At 35.3% G+C, this 13,268-nt stretch overlaps 1 protein-coding gene across 1 annotated transcript in view; it reads right to left on the reverse strand.

Moving 5' to 3' along the window:
• The window catches only part of LOC149775562 (ankyrin repeat domain-containing protein 27-like), a 68,615-nt gene that overhangs the window by 19,418 nt on the left and 35,929 nt on the right, over positions 1 to 13,268 (reverse strand). Inside the window, exons 10-12 of the mRNA XM_089943290.1 lie at positions 8,633 to 8,709; positions 7,714 to 7,873; positions 6,245 to 6,316 (exon numbers count right to left, since the gene is read on the reverse strand). Coding sequence (XP_089799416.1) covers positions 6,245 to 6,316; positions 7,714 to 7,873; positions 8,633 to 8,709 — 309 coding nt within the window. The remainder of the gene's footprint in view (positions 1 to 6,244; positions 6,317 to 7,713; positions 7,874 to 8,632; positions 8,710 to 13,268) is intronic.

The following is a 13,268-nucleotide window of genomic DNA, read 5'->3' on the forward strand; positions in this document are numbered from 1 at the left end:
GACAGCAGCAGAACACCTGTTATATGTGTGGTAGGAGAAAGCAGAACACCTATTATCTGCCTGATAGTAGAAAGCTGAACATTTTTTTTCTGCCTCATAGTAGGAAGCAGAACACCTATTATCTGCCATGTAGTAGAAAACTGAATACCTATTATCTGCCTGATAGTAGAAATATGAACACTTATTATCTGCCATGTAGTAGAAAGCAGAATACGTATTATCTGACATGTAGTAGAAAGCTGAACACATAGTATCTGCCTGGTAGTAGAAAGCTGAACACCTATTATCTGCTAGGTAGTAGAAATATGAACACCTATTATTTGCCATGTAGCAGAAAGTTGAATACTTATCGTCTGCCAGGTAGTAGAAAGCTGAGCTTTTCTTGTTTAACATGTAAAATTGCACAGCTAGACTGGGACTTAGAGCTGGAACCTCCCAACTCTAGAAATGCACTCTACCATTTGAGTCCAGTCCTGTTACATTTTCTCCCCGTTTTTTTTAAAAACATGTCCCTGTGTCACAAGGTCCAACTTGCACTCAAATGCACTCTCCTAGCTGGTTGGAGATAAATCTATCAGACAGAAGCATTAAATGGGGAAAATTACCCTTCACCCTCAAATACAGCTGAAGCTGTGAAGCTGTCAAACAACCTCTAATGGTGACCTGTTGTGCCATGGATTTATTTATTAGGTAATATTGATTATAGTACTTGATGATATCTCTGTGTAGGTAATATTGATTATAGTACTTGATGATATCTCTGTGTAGGTAATACTGATTATAGTACTTGATGATATGTCTGTGTAGGTAATATCGATTATAGTACTTGATGATATCTCTGTGTAGGTAATATTGATTATATTAATTGATGATATCTCTTTGTAGGTAATACTGATCATAGTACTTGATGATATCTCTGTGTAGGTAATATTGATTATGGTACTTAATGATATCTCTGTGTAGGTAATACTGATTATAGTACTTGATGATATCTCTGTGTAGGTAATATTGATTATGGTACTTAATGATATCTCTGTGTAGGTAATATTGATTATAGTACTTAATGATATCTCTGTGTAGGTAATATTGATTATAGTACTTGATGATATCTCTGTGTAGGTAATATTGATTATAGTACTTGATGATATCTCTGTGTAGGTAATATTTATTATAGTACTTGGTGATATCTCTGTGTAGGTAATATTGATTATGGTACTTTATCATATTTATGTGTAGGTAATATTGATTATGGTACTTTATCATATCTATGTGTAGGTAACATTTAGTATAGTACTTTAATGTACCTCTGTGTATGTAATATTTATCACACCTCTGTGTAGGGAAAATTTATTTTATTACATATCGCTATCCAATCAACAATTAATCTATGAAACACTATAGAACATAAAATACAGTACGCAAACATCTTTCTTAAATGGCAAACACATCTCACCATTCTCAAGACCTCTTGAGCAAACAGAATATCATAAAGGCTTGTAAAAATACTATTAAAGAACAAGTCACCTTCTCTAAATTCAATCTTTGAGAAATGTCCCCAAAAATAAAACAAAGTTAAAAAGAAAGACCTTGTTGTGCAACAGCAGATACAAATATTTAGAATGAAAAGGTTCAATTCTCTAGTGTTGCAGAAGAGATGAATTCTCAAACTACCCCCATATTTTAGTTTTTCAAGAAATTTCTGCAAAGATGGGACATAGAAAAAAAACAGACAACATCTTACTGCACATCTAAATCAAACAAAATATATAAGCTACAAGATGGGATATAGGTGTGCATGTGTGATTTGGATTTTTAACATAGCTTTAACAATTTTTCAGTCATATTGATACAATGTCTGCATGTGTGGCAGTTTATAGTGATGTCTAGCACTGTAGCATGATGTCCCACCCAGTCACATTATCCTGACACCAGGCCAACCAGTCCTAACCCAGTGATCGAACCCAAGACCTCCCACATCCGAGGCAGACACTCTAACCACTTGGCAACTGGAGTGGTATGTGACACAGGAGAAAAACAGACATCTTACTGCACATCTAAATCAAACAAAATATCTAGCCTACAAAGATGGGACATAGAAAAAAAACCTGACAACATCTTACTGCCTACAACATCATCCTCTGAATGCTGTGAAGGACAAGTGATGACAATTTGAATTCCCCTATTGCCCCTTTCTTGACAGCTTTTTAAAACATTTCCCCAGTTCTGACCAGTTGAAAAAGTAAAACCTGTTTATAGAGCAACCACATATCTGGCCTAAAGTTTCATTAAAATCTTCCAACCAGAGTGTGAAAAGTATCACAAACTAGCTTCCCCAAAATAACTTTCATTTCTGACAATTTTTCAAGAAATTGCCCCCAAAACAGACCAGAGGACAAAGTAAAACCTTTCAGTACGTCTTCATCAACCACATATCTAGCCCACAAGGCTTCCATAAAGTCCCCCAAGCAGAGTGGGAGATGTAAGGACAAGGTTTGTCGTGATTGGATAAATGGACAGACAGATGAATGGGCAGAGAAATGGACAAACTGACAGCTGCTCGGATTGATGCATGGAGTATATTTATATCCATCCTATTCACATAAGAATAGGGATAACAAGGTCCAGTTGATCTCAGTAGAATAACAAGGTCCAGAGGATCTCAGCAGAATAGCAAGGTCCAGTAGATCTCAGCAGGGATAACAAGGTCTAGTTGATCTAAGCAGAATAGCACAGTCCAGTTGATCTCAGTGGAAGAGCACAGTCTAGTTGATTTCAGCAGAATAGCAAGGTCCAGTAGATCTCAGCAGAGTAGCAAGGTCCAGTAAATCTTGGCAGCAATAACAATGTCTAGTAGATCTCAGTGGAATAACAATATCTAGTAGATCTCAGCAGGATTAACAAGGTCCAGTAGATCTTGGCAGGGATAACAAAGTCCAGATCTCAAGAGACTGCAGGGATGGCACTGGGCTTTGCAATGTCAAAAATTGTGATTTTGTTCACTTACTGGTGATAAAATACACCATCTGGTGATTCTTTGTTATATTTTTGGCTGTTTAAAATTGTATATACAAGCATGGGTTTGGGGAAGAGAAATTCAATGGCACTATGAAAGAAAGGAACAAACTTTGATACAAAATGCACTGTAATCTATTGCTACATAAACAAAGCTTCTGTTCACATTGACAAATGCATCCTAACAGCGCATTTTTACATCATAATCTGCTTATGCAGACACCTGGCCTTGGCAATGTATGCTGTGATACACTGACAGAGATAGTCATGCTACCAGGCAGGAACAGGAACAGCTACAATCGACCAAAGGACCATTTTTATTTTTGTTTGTTTTTATTGTTTTGCTTTTTAAATGTACCCAAAAATTATAGTTCTGCTGAAGGAAAACTGAACTTTGAAGCACTGATTGTTCTGTATATAGACTAAACAAATGAAAAACAAATTGGTCTCAATCAACGCACTACAATTACTTGATGTTACTGCTGAAATAACAAATGGGCATTTATTTGGTACTCTAAAGCTAGCCTTTAGTGGTGACTTCAATAACACATGTACCCTTCATGAAAGCAAGCAGACTATAATTTGAATTGATTGTTGCCTTTTCCAAAGTGATTGGAACACTTTTATTGTGCTGTGAAAGTTTCTCCTTTGCAAGAAAAATGTTTATGCATACGATCACTAGAAAGCTGAGTTGAAAACCCTGTCATCCCCTGAAAATTCCCAAGTGTGAAAAACATACAAGAAGAACTTACCAGAGTAGACTTCAGACAGTACATTTTCTCCATTGGTGTTTTCAAACCATCTATGTTAGCTAGCTACAAGAAGAACTTACCAGAGTAGACTTCAGACAGTACATTTTCTCCATTGGTGTTTTCAAACCATCTATGTTAGCTAGCTACAAGAAGAACTTACCAGAGTAGACTTCAGACAGTACATTTTCTCCATTGGTGTTTTCAAACCATCTATGTTAGCTAGCTACAAGAAGAACTTACCAGAGTAGACTTCAGACAGTACATTTTCTCCATTGGTGTTTTCAAACCATCTATGTTAGCTAGCTACAAGAAGAACTTACCAGAGTAGACTTCAGGCAGTACATTTTCTCCATTGGTGTTTTCAAACCATCTATGTTAGCTAGCTACAAGAAGAACTTACCAGAGTAGACTTCAGACAGTACATTTTCTCCATTGGTGTTTTCAAACCATCTATGTTAGCTAGCTACAAGAAGAACTTACCAGAGTAGACTTCAGGCAGTACATTTTCTCCATTGGTGTTTTCAAACCATCTATGTTAGCTAGCTACAAGAAGAACTTACCAGAGTAGACTTCAGGCAGTACATTTTCTCCATTGGTGTTTTCAAACCATCTATGTTAGCTAGCTACAAGAAGAACTTACCAGAGTAGACTTCAGGCAGTACATTTTCTCCATTGGTGTTTTCAAATCATCTATGTTAGCTAGCTACAAGAAGAACTTACCAGAGTAGACTTCAGACAGTACATTTTCTCCATTGGTGTTTTCAAACCATCTATGTTAGCTAGCTACAAGAAGAACTTACCAGAGTAGACTTCAGGCAGTACATTTTCTCCATTGGTGTTTTCAAACCATCTATGTTAGCTAGCTACAAGAAGAACTTACCAGAGTAGACTTCAGGCAGTACATTTTCTCCATTGGTGTTTTCAAACCATCTATGTTAGCTAGCTACAAGAAGAACTTACCAGAGTAGACTTCAGGCAGTACATTTTCTCCATTGGTGTTTTCAAACCATCTATGTTAGCTAGCTACAAGAAGAACTTACCAGAGTAGACTTCAGGCAGTACATTTTCTCCATTGGTGTTTTCAAACCATCTATGTTAGCTAGCTACAAGAAGAACTTACCAGAGTAGACTTCAGACAGTACATTTTCTCCATTGGTGTTTTCAAACCATCTATGTTAGCTAGCTACAAGAAGAACTTACCAGAGTAGACTTCAGACAGTACATTTTCTCCATTGGTGTTTTCAAACCATCTATGTTAGCTAGCTACAAGAAGAACTTACCAGAGTAGACTTCAGGCAGTACATTTTCTCCATTGGTGTTTTCAAACCATCTATGTTAGCTAGCTACAAGAAGAACTTACCAGAGTAGACTTCAGGCAGTACATTTTCTCCATTGGTGTTTTCAAACCATCTATGTTAGCTAGCTACAAGAAGAACTTACCAGAGTAGACTTCAGGCAGTACATTTTCTCCATTGGTGTTTTCAAACCATCTATGTTAGCTAGCTACAAGAAGAACTTACCAGAGTAGACTTCAGGCAGTACATTTTCTCCATTGGTGTTTTCAAACCATCTATGTTAGCTAGCTACAAGAAGAACTTACCAGAGTAGACTTCAGGCAGTACATTTTCTCCATTGGTGTTTTCAAATCATCTATGTTAGCTAGCTACAAGAAGAACTTACCAGAGTAGACTTCAGGCAGTACATTTTCTCCATTGGTGTTTTCAAATCATCTATGTTAGCTAGCTACAAGAAGAACTTACCAGAGTAGACTTCAGGCAGTACATTTTCTCCATTGGTGTTTTCAAACCATCTATGTTAGCTAGCTACAAGAAGAACTTACCAGAGTAGACTTCAGGCAGTACATTTTCTCCATTGGTGTTTTCAAATCATCTATGTTAGCTAGCTACAAGAAGAACTTACCAGAGTAGACTTCAGACAGTACATTTTCTCCATTGGTGTTTTCAAACCATCTATGTTAGCTAGCTACAAGAAGAACTTACCAGAGTAGACTTCAGGCAGTACATTTTCTCCATTGGTGTTTTCAAACCATCTATGTTAGCTAGCTACAAGAAGAACTTACCAGAGTAGACTTCAGGCAGTACATTTTCTCCATTGGTGTTTTCAAACCATCTATGTTAGCTAGCTACAAGAAGAACTTACCAGAGTAGACTTCAGGCAGTACATTTTCTCCATTGGTGTTTTCAAACCATCTATGTTAGCTAGCTACAAGAAGAACTTACCAGAGTAGACTTCAGGCAGTACATTTTCTCCATTGGTGTTTTCAAACCATCTATGTTAGCTAGCTACAAGAAGAACTTACCAGAGTAGACTTCAGACAGTACATTTTCTCCATTGGTGTTTTCAAACCATCTATGTTAGCTAGCTACAAGAAGAACTTACCAGAGTAGACTTCAGACAGTACATTTTCTCCATTGGTGTTTTCAAACCATCTATGTTAGCTAGCTACAAGAAGAACTTACCAGAGTAGACTTCAGGCAGTACATTTTCTCCATTGGTGTTTTCAAACCATCTATGTTAGCTAGCTTTTCAACCTGCAAGAAGAAGCATACCAATTTTTAGATTAACTGAATGTGATTTAACAGTGCATTGCAGGTTGTATAGTCCCTTCAAATGTAAAATATTTTGGATGGATGATTGTTTATTTCCACCACACTTTATCTCACTGCATATCAATGCTGAGGAAATGGAAACTAGGTGCCTTTCTCAAGGACATACAATGGCAACTGATCCATCCTGACCCGGGTGTGTGTGTGTATCACACCCATGACTCTGGATTACAAATCAAATGATGTAACAACTAAGATGTCACAGCTCCCAGAACATGCAACTGATATACCTATTATGTAAAATGTGAACCATGGCTACTCAACATGAGTACTATACATGTAAACCAGGACTACTATACATGACTATGCTAAATGTAAACCATGATTACTGTACATGCAAACCATAATTACTGCACATGTAACCTATGGCAACTGTATCTGTAAACCATGATTCTTGTACATATAAACCATGATTACTGTACATTAGAACAATGATTACTGTATACTTAAACCATGATTACTGTACATGTAAACCATGGCTAACGTACATGAAAACCATGATTACTGTACATCAGAACCATGATTACTGTATACCTAAACCATGATTCTTGTACAAATAAACCACAATTACTGTACATTAGAACCATGATTACTGTACATATTAACCATAATCACGGTAAATTAGAACCATGATTACTGTATATATACACCATAATTACTGTATATATAAACCATGGCTACTGTACATATAAACCATGGCCACTGTACATGTGAACCCTAATTACTTTACATGTAAAATCATGGCAACTATACATATAAACCATGAGTACTGTACATGTAAACCATAACTACTGTACATATAAATCATGAGTACTGTACATGTAAGCCATAACTACTATAACGTAAATCATGAGTACTGTACATGTAAACCATACCTACTGTACACGTAAACCATGAGTACTGTACATGTTAACCATAACTACTGTACATGTAAATCATGAGTACTGTACATGTAAACCATAACTACTATACACAAAATTCATGGATCATTAATGCATTTAATGAGAACTAAAAAGGTTACTGGGTATGCCTTAGATATTATTATGATTAAATATTATGTACAGGAAACAAAAATATCTTGTTTTGCTAAAATTCAAAGACATCTGCACCCCTCCACAGCATTTTTGACAAATTAGGCTATCATACCCACTTATTTAAATATAGAATCTCTCTTTATATCGTAAACATGAAGACCAGGGCCCAAAATCAAGCTGAAAACTTGAAGCAAGACCTTAATGTATTTTGGCAATGATGATGACAATGGAAAACTCAACTCAAACTAAACTCATCAAAATTACTACTGATATACTTATAATGCTTACAGCAGATGGGACTGGACAGGAAAACTCTGGTGTAACTCTGAGGTGTTCTGGCATCAAACCCTGGAGTTGTGTACATTTCTGGAGAATGTACTCATCTTCTGACTGAAATTGGTCAGAGATAACAGAAAAAACTTTCTCATGGACACTTCCCACAGCATAACTGTAACAGATAACAGAGAAAAAAACTTTCCACTGGAATTATCCCACAGCATAACTCTTAAGAAATAACATGATATAAAATTTAAAAAGGTTATGTGGAAAATGACACAGAATGCTCAATAATTTGACTGATCACATAGAATGCTCAATAATTTCACACAATCTGCTGATGCTATGTCAAAGCGACTGGTGGGTGGGTGATTTTTGATTTTTAACATAGCTTTAAAAAAAATTTCAGTCATATCACTACAATGTCTGCAGTGTGGCAGTTTTTAGTGATGTCTAGCACTGGGGCATCATGCCGCAGACATGTAGCATGATGTCCCACCTAGTCACATTATACTGATACCAGGCCAACCAGTCCTAACACTAACCTCTTAATGCTAAGTGCCAAGCGAGGCAGCTGTTATTACCTTTTATGTACGTCTTTGGTATGACTCAGTCGTGGATCAAAGCCATGACCTCCCGCATCTGAGGCGGATGCTATAACCACTAGGCCACCAGAGCGGTTTCACAAACCAACTGGTAAGAAATGCATTATACAAATTGTGTGAGACAAAAAGGAACTAAAAGGAAACATAAAACACAGCATTTAGATTTATTTAAATCACCATTTTATTCACAGGGTCACTGTAATTTACATCTATTACTGAAGAAGAAGAAGAAGAAGAAGAAGAAAGAAAAAAAAACAATAGAAGAAAAAAAGAAAAAAACAGAAGAGGGATGAAAATAAAAAGATGGAAAGAAGAAGAATACTTACTTTTCAATGGTGGAAGATAAGACCTCTTTGAACTTTGGATCAAGCCATAGAGTGTGCCTAGTACAGTCCAAACATTTCTACATAAGACAAATGATAAAGGAAATCAATAAGTTTCAAAACTAACAGCTTTATACAAAATAAGACTACTATCTGCAAGGCATTATGTGGATGATTGGTATTTGCTTCTCCTATGCCAAAAATTGTTGTTCATTGTTATAGGTGGTAAACTCTTAAAGGTGTAACATTAACCCAGTTCTACCTATAATGTCTTGCAAAAAATTATCCAAGTGACTTGCAAATAAGGTAAAACCTGTCCCAGTGCTCACCCTGATATAGCAGTCACCTTGACACAATGGCCATTCTAATTTCCTGCCAACAAATGCCCTACATAAAAGTCATAAATATAATGACTGCATACTTTCTGTGATCAGAGGTCAGAGGTCATGTGTTTATTAACCAAATAATGGTTTCTTCTGCTTCAAGTGGTCCTGGAGTGCATCAGGAGCAAATACTCATATTATAAAGAAACTCTTTTTTCATGAGGAATGCATTGTTCAGATAAAAGAACAGCACAGAAATCAATGTGTAAACATTTCATATTGGACTTGGACTCTTGTACTCGTCACACTGCAATATTACTCAAAAGTGTAAATATATCAAATTTTAAAGGCAGTTTATCATGAGAGAGAGAGAGAGAGAGAGAGAGAGAGAGTAATTTGATTGGATACTGGGAAAAGTAGTTGTATAGTTGCAACAGAAATGAGAATTGCCTACTGTGATAGTGTTACAAGTATTCTATGAAATCATCATTTATTTCATATCTGATGAAAAAAGTTAATCTTTGATGATATATGAACTAATCCCATTTCATTAAGGTCAGTCAGTATTTACAAAGCTTGTCTGTAAAAGCTGGTGAAATTTTAGTTCATGTTCTAGTAACAATACCCACATTTTCTGTTCATCACAAGCCTCTCACATAAACTTACACTTCTGACATCAGTGATCTGAGCAATTAATTAGACTGATAATGTTTCGCACTGTGAACACCTCTTCCTAAGTCTAGTTGTTCAAGCTGGCCAAAGAAAGGGTCAGTTCTATATTTCATGTGTAGGCAATAAATTGGTAGTGAATTATGGTTTGTTATCATGGTGCACAATACAAATAATAGTGATTGTTTATTTATTTCAAGTGTCAGTGATAGATTAATTTATAGAATGGATTAAAGTTATTATTCAATTTATAGGGTGAATTAAAGTGATGATTTAGTTTAAAGGCTGAATTAAAGTGATTATTTAATTTATAGGCTGAATTAAAGTGATTATTTAATTTATAGGCTGAATTAAAGTGATTATTTAATTTACAGGCTGAATTAAAGTGATTATTTAATTTATAGGCTGAATTAAAGTGAGCAGGAATCTTGTTTGGAACATTAATCTGGGAGAAGAAAAAAACAACACCTATTTTATGATTCTATTGACTAGTTGAATCAATTTTAAATATGTTAATAATAATAATAATAATAATAATAATAATAACAACAACAACATCAACAACAATAATAATAACAATCCTGATGATATTGATAATTAATTCATGGTATTTGTTCAGAAGACATTGTCTTCTCTTCATATTAACATACTGACTTACAATTAAGACATCATTATCTGGCAATCCTACATATTCTGATGAAATTAATATGCAAATATTTATAGCAGAGCAAACCTTCAAAATATTATAAAAACATTATCAAATAAACAGATCAAACCACACATATGTATTCCATCGATTCTTATTATTATATGATCTCCGAAATAATTACATACTGAAGTATCATTTATTTCCATGGTTCTCCATTTTCTTGGTTTGAAAAAAAGACATTTTGTGCATTCTTAAATTTGTGGTTTTGATTGTGGAAGTCTGCATATTTGCATTTAATGTCATGGAGTAACATGAGTGTCCACCAAAACCAAAGGGACAATTGACTTTTAAAACAATAAAGGGGCATGGGCAAGTGGCCATCCTCCATGTAGATTAACCTCACAAATACCTCAAATAAAGAATACAAAAGAATAAAACTTTGAGGACATCACACTAAGGTCACAATGGTTAAAACTGTACTACCACCTGAATAAGCAAAAATGAAACACCTGTCAAGATAAATCACTTACATTCAACCTCAAAGAGAGCTGATGCAGCTAACAACACAAAGCTACTAACTAGTTATTAAAGTATATGTGAATGATTACTTCCTTAAAACAATGTCCATAAAGATGTGCCATCAATTACTTTACGACGACTATAGCATTAATGCATTGGCTGAAGAGTGGTAAAATTCAGCTAAGATCTGTGTCAGTCTTGATAATATCATTTCAAGTAAATACAAGACCAGTTGCCTCTTGGTCAATGTCATCCGCAAGCAGTTTCAATATTTCATGCCTTCAGAACCCATCAAACTAAGAAGATGTTAACTAAATTGAAAAACAATAGAAACACCCCATTATTTGAGCATATTTCAAGGATGAATCAATTACAATCGTCACACTTATGAATAAAGCTGACTGATGTTGAATGGATAATTGCAACTCACATGAAATGCAGGAAAGATTAAACCTAATTTATCCCCGCATCTGAGAATACTAGAATTGTCTAATTCATCAATTTTAGGGTTATTTACCCAACAAACACTTGTGCACACCAGAAGACTTGAGTTAAATAATGTCGATTCAGTGGACTGTGCAAAAATCAGTGAAGTATAAGCTTCAGTAATCTGCTGTAATTAGTGTATATACATCATGTTTCATTAGTAATTGTGCCTCAATCAATAGTTTTAGTAATTTAGTCATGTTGCTTATTGTGATTAAGAAAGCATGGATAAAATGAGACGAGGATTCAAATATTTTGACAACAGTTATTGTTATTGTTTTGGGTTTAATGCCATTTTTGAAGTTCATGATAGGCTATACAAATGGCCAGCATAATTGTGGATGAAGAACCCAAGAAAGCCACGTTAAGAACCACTGACCCATGGGAAGCTAATGGCAAGCTTTCTCATATACCCATACTGGCTGAGCCCAAGATTTGAACCCACACACAGAGAGACGAGATGGCAGTTATCAGTAAAGGTGAATGCTTTAGATCATGTGGCCACCAGGGGCTCTTTGACAATAGTTTCACTTGCAGGAAGAATTTATTTTAATAATTTTCATTTATAGAATAATTTCCTTTTCTTTCTTTCATTTTCAGTAGTAGTGTTTTGAATACCTTATCTTTTTATTACTTTTCTCTATCCTCCATTATTGCACAACATATTGATTTAAGGCACTGAGTAGAAATTATTTCTTCAATACACCATATAAATAAATGCACGATGAAACAATAAAAAATGCCACATTATTTGTTTTTAAAAGGGAAAAAGCCACATATAAAAGTTAATAGTTATAACTGCATTACAGAAATAATACTGATTTATCAAATAGCTTTCTTCATCTCATGTTACCCCATGAAAATTTGAGATACCACAGTATATTAGAACTGATCATGTATATATTTGTATTTGTATCTGACCTATCTATCTGGTGTATATTTGCATAGCTGCCAATCGATTTGGGTGCCCATTCAGAAGGTGCAAGAGTGCCTTTTCCATACCTTATTTATTTTCTCCAATCATTATCGATTTGAATGTATCAACTTTCATTGATGATCTCAATTCTGTGTGATTTTCTTATTGAACTGTTTTCATTCTAGCATACGAGTAATCCTTTCCAATTTTACTGTCTGGAAAATTTGTGCGAAATAAATCGCCAGCAACACTAGTAACTGAAAGAGGAAGGTTAATTTCCAAAAGAAATTTAATAAACCGAATTTCAATTGAATTACATCAAGGTTCTCTCTGATAGTTATATACGTCATAAGTTCAGGCTGAGTTATGTATGATGAAGCAGCAAGCTGAAGTTTATTAGCTTTTTCGTGCTCTTTATTTCATGGGCGCCTCCATGCCCAATAGCGAAATCACATTACACAGTTTGCAAAACGTAGAGTTTTCTCCTTTACTAGATGGTTTCACAAATCTAAACAAGATGGCACAATTGTCCCTCCAGTTCTGTTTTCTTGTCTTTCCTGGAGAAAATTCTGAATATTCTGCTTTCCTATTCAACATGATAAGAAGTTGAATATTACGAAGATGAGATACAGTGACAGCGGTAACTTTTTGCAAAATCCAATATGGCGGATAAAGACAGGCATTGTAGCCTCGATTTTGAACGAACCAATCATATTGTAGAACTGTATTCCTATATATATGCGATACATTTCTATTAGAATGGAAATGAGTGCTCGTTCTAAACTGAAAACTTTAAGTAGCAATAAAAAGTTGTACTGATAGACAGATGGACAATGGACAACATGCCATCCCATAAAAATGTTGTGCTGATAGACACTTGGACAATGGACAAAATGCCAGCCCATAACAAAGTTGTGCTGAAAGGCAGATGGACAATGGACAAAATGCCATCCCATAAAAAAGTTGAGCAGCCAGGTGACAATGGACAAAATGCCAGCCATAACAAAATTGTGCTGAAAGGCAGATGGACAATGGACAAAATGCCATCCCATAAAAACGTTGTGCTGATAGACAGAT

This window comes from Sinohyriopsis cumingii, chromosome 19, assembly GCF_028554795.1.
Source record: "Sinohyriopsis cumingii isolate HCF-2022 chromosome 19, ASM2855479v2, whole genome shotgun sequence".
Lineage (NCBI taxonomy): Eukaryota > Metazoa > Mollusca > Bivalvia > Unionida > Unionidae > Sinohyriopsis > Sinohyriopsis cumingii.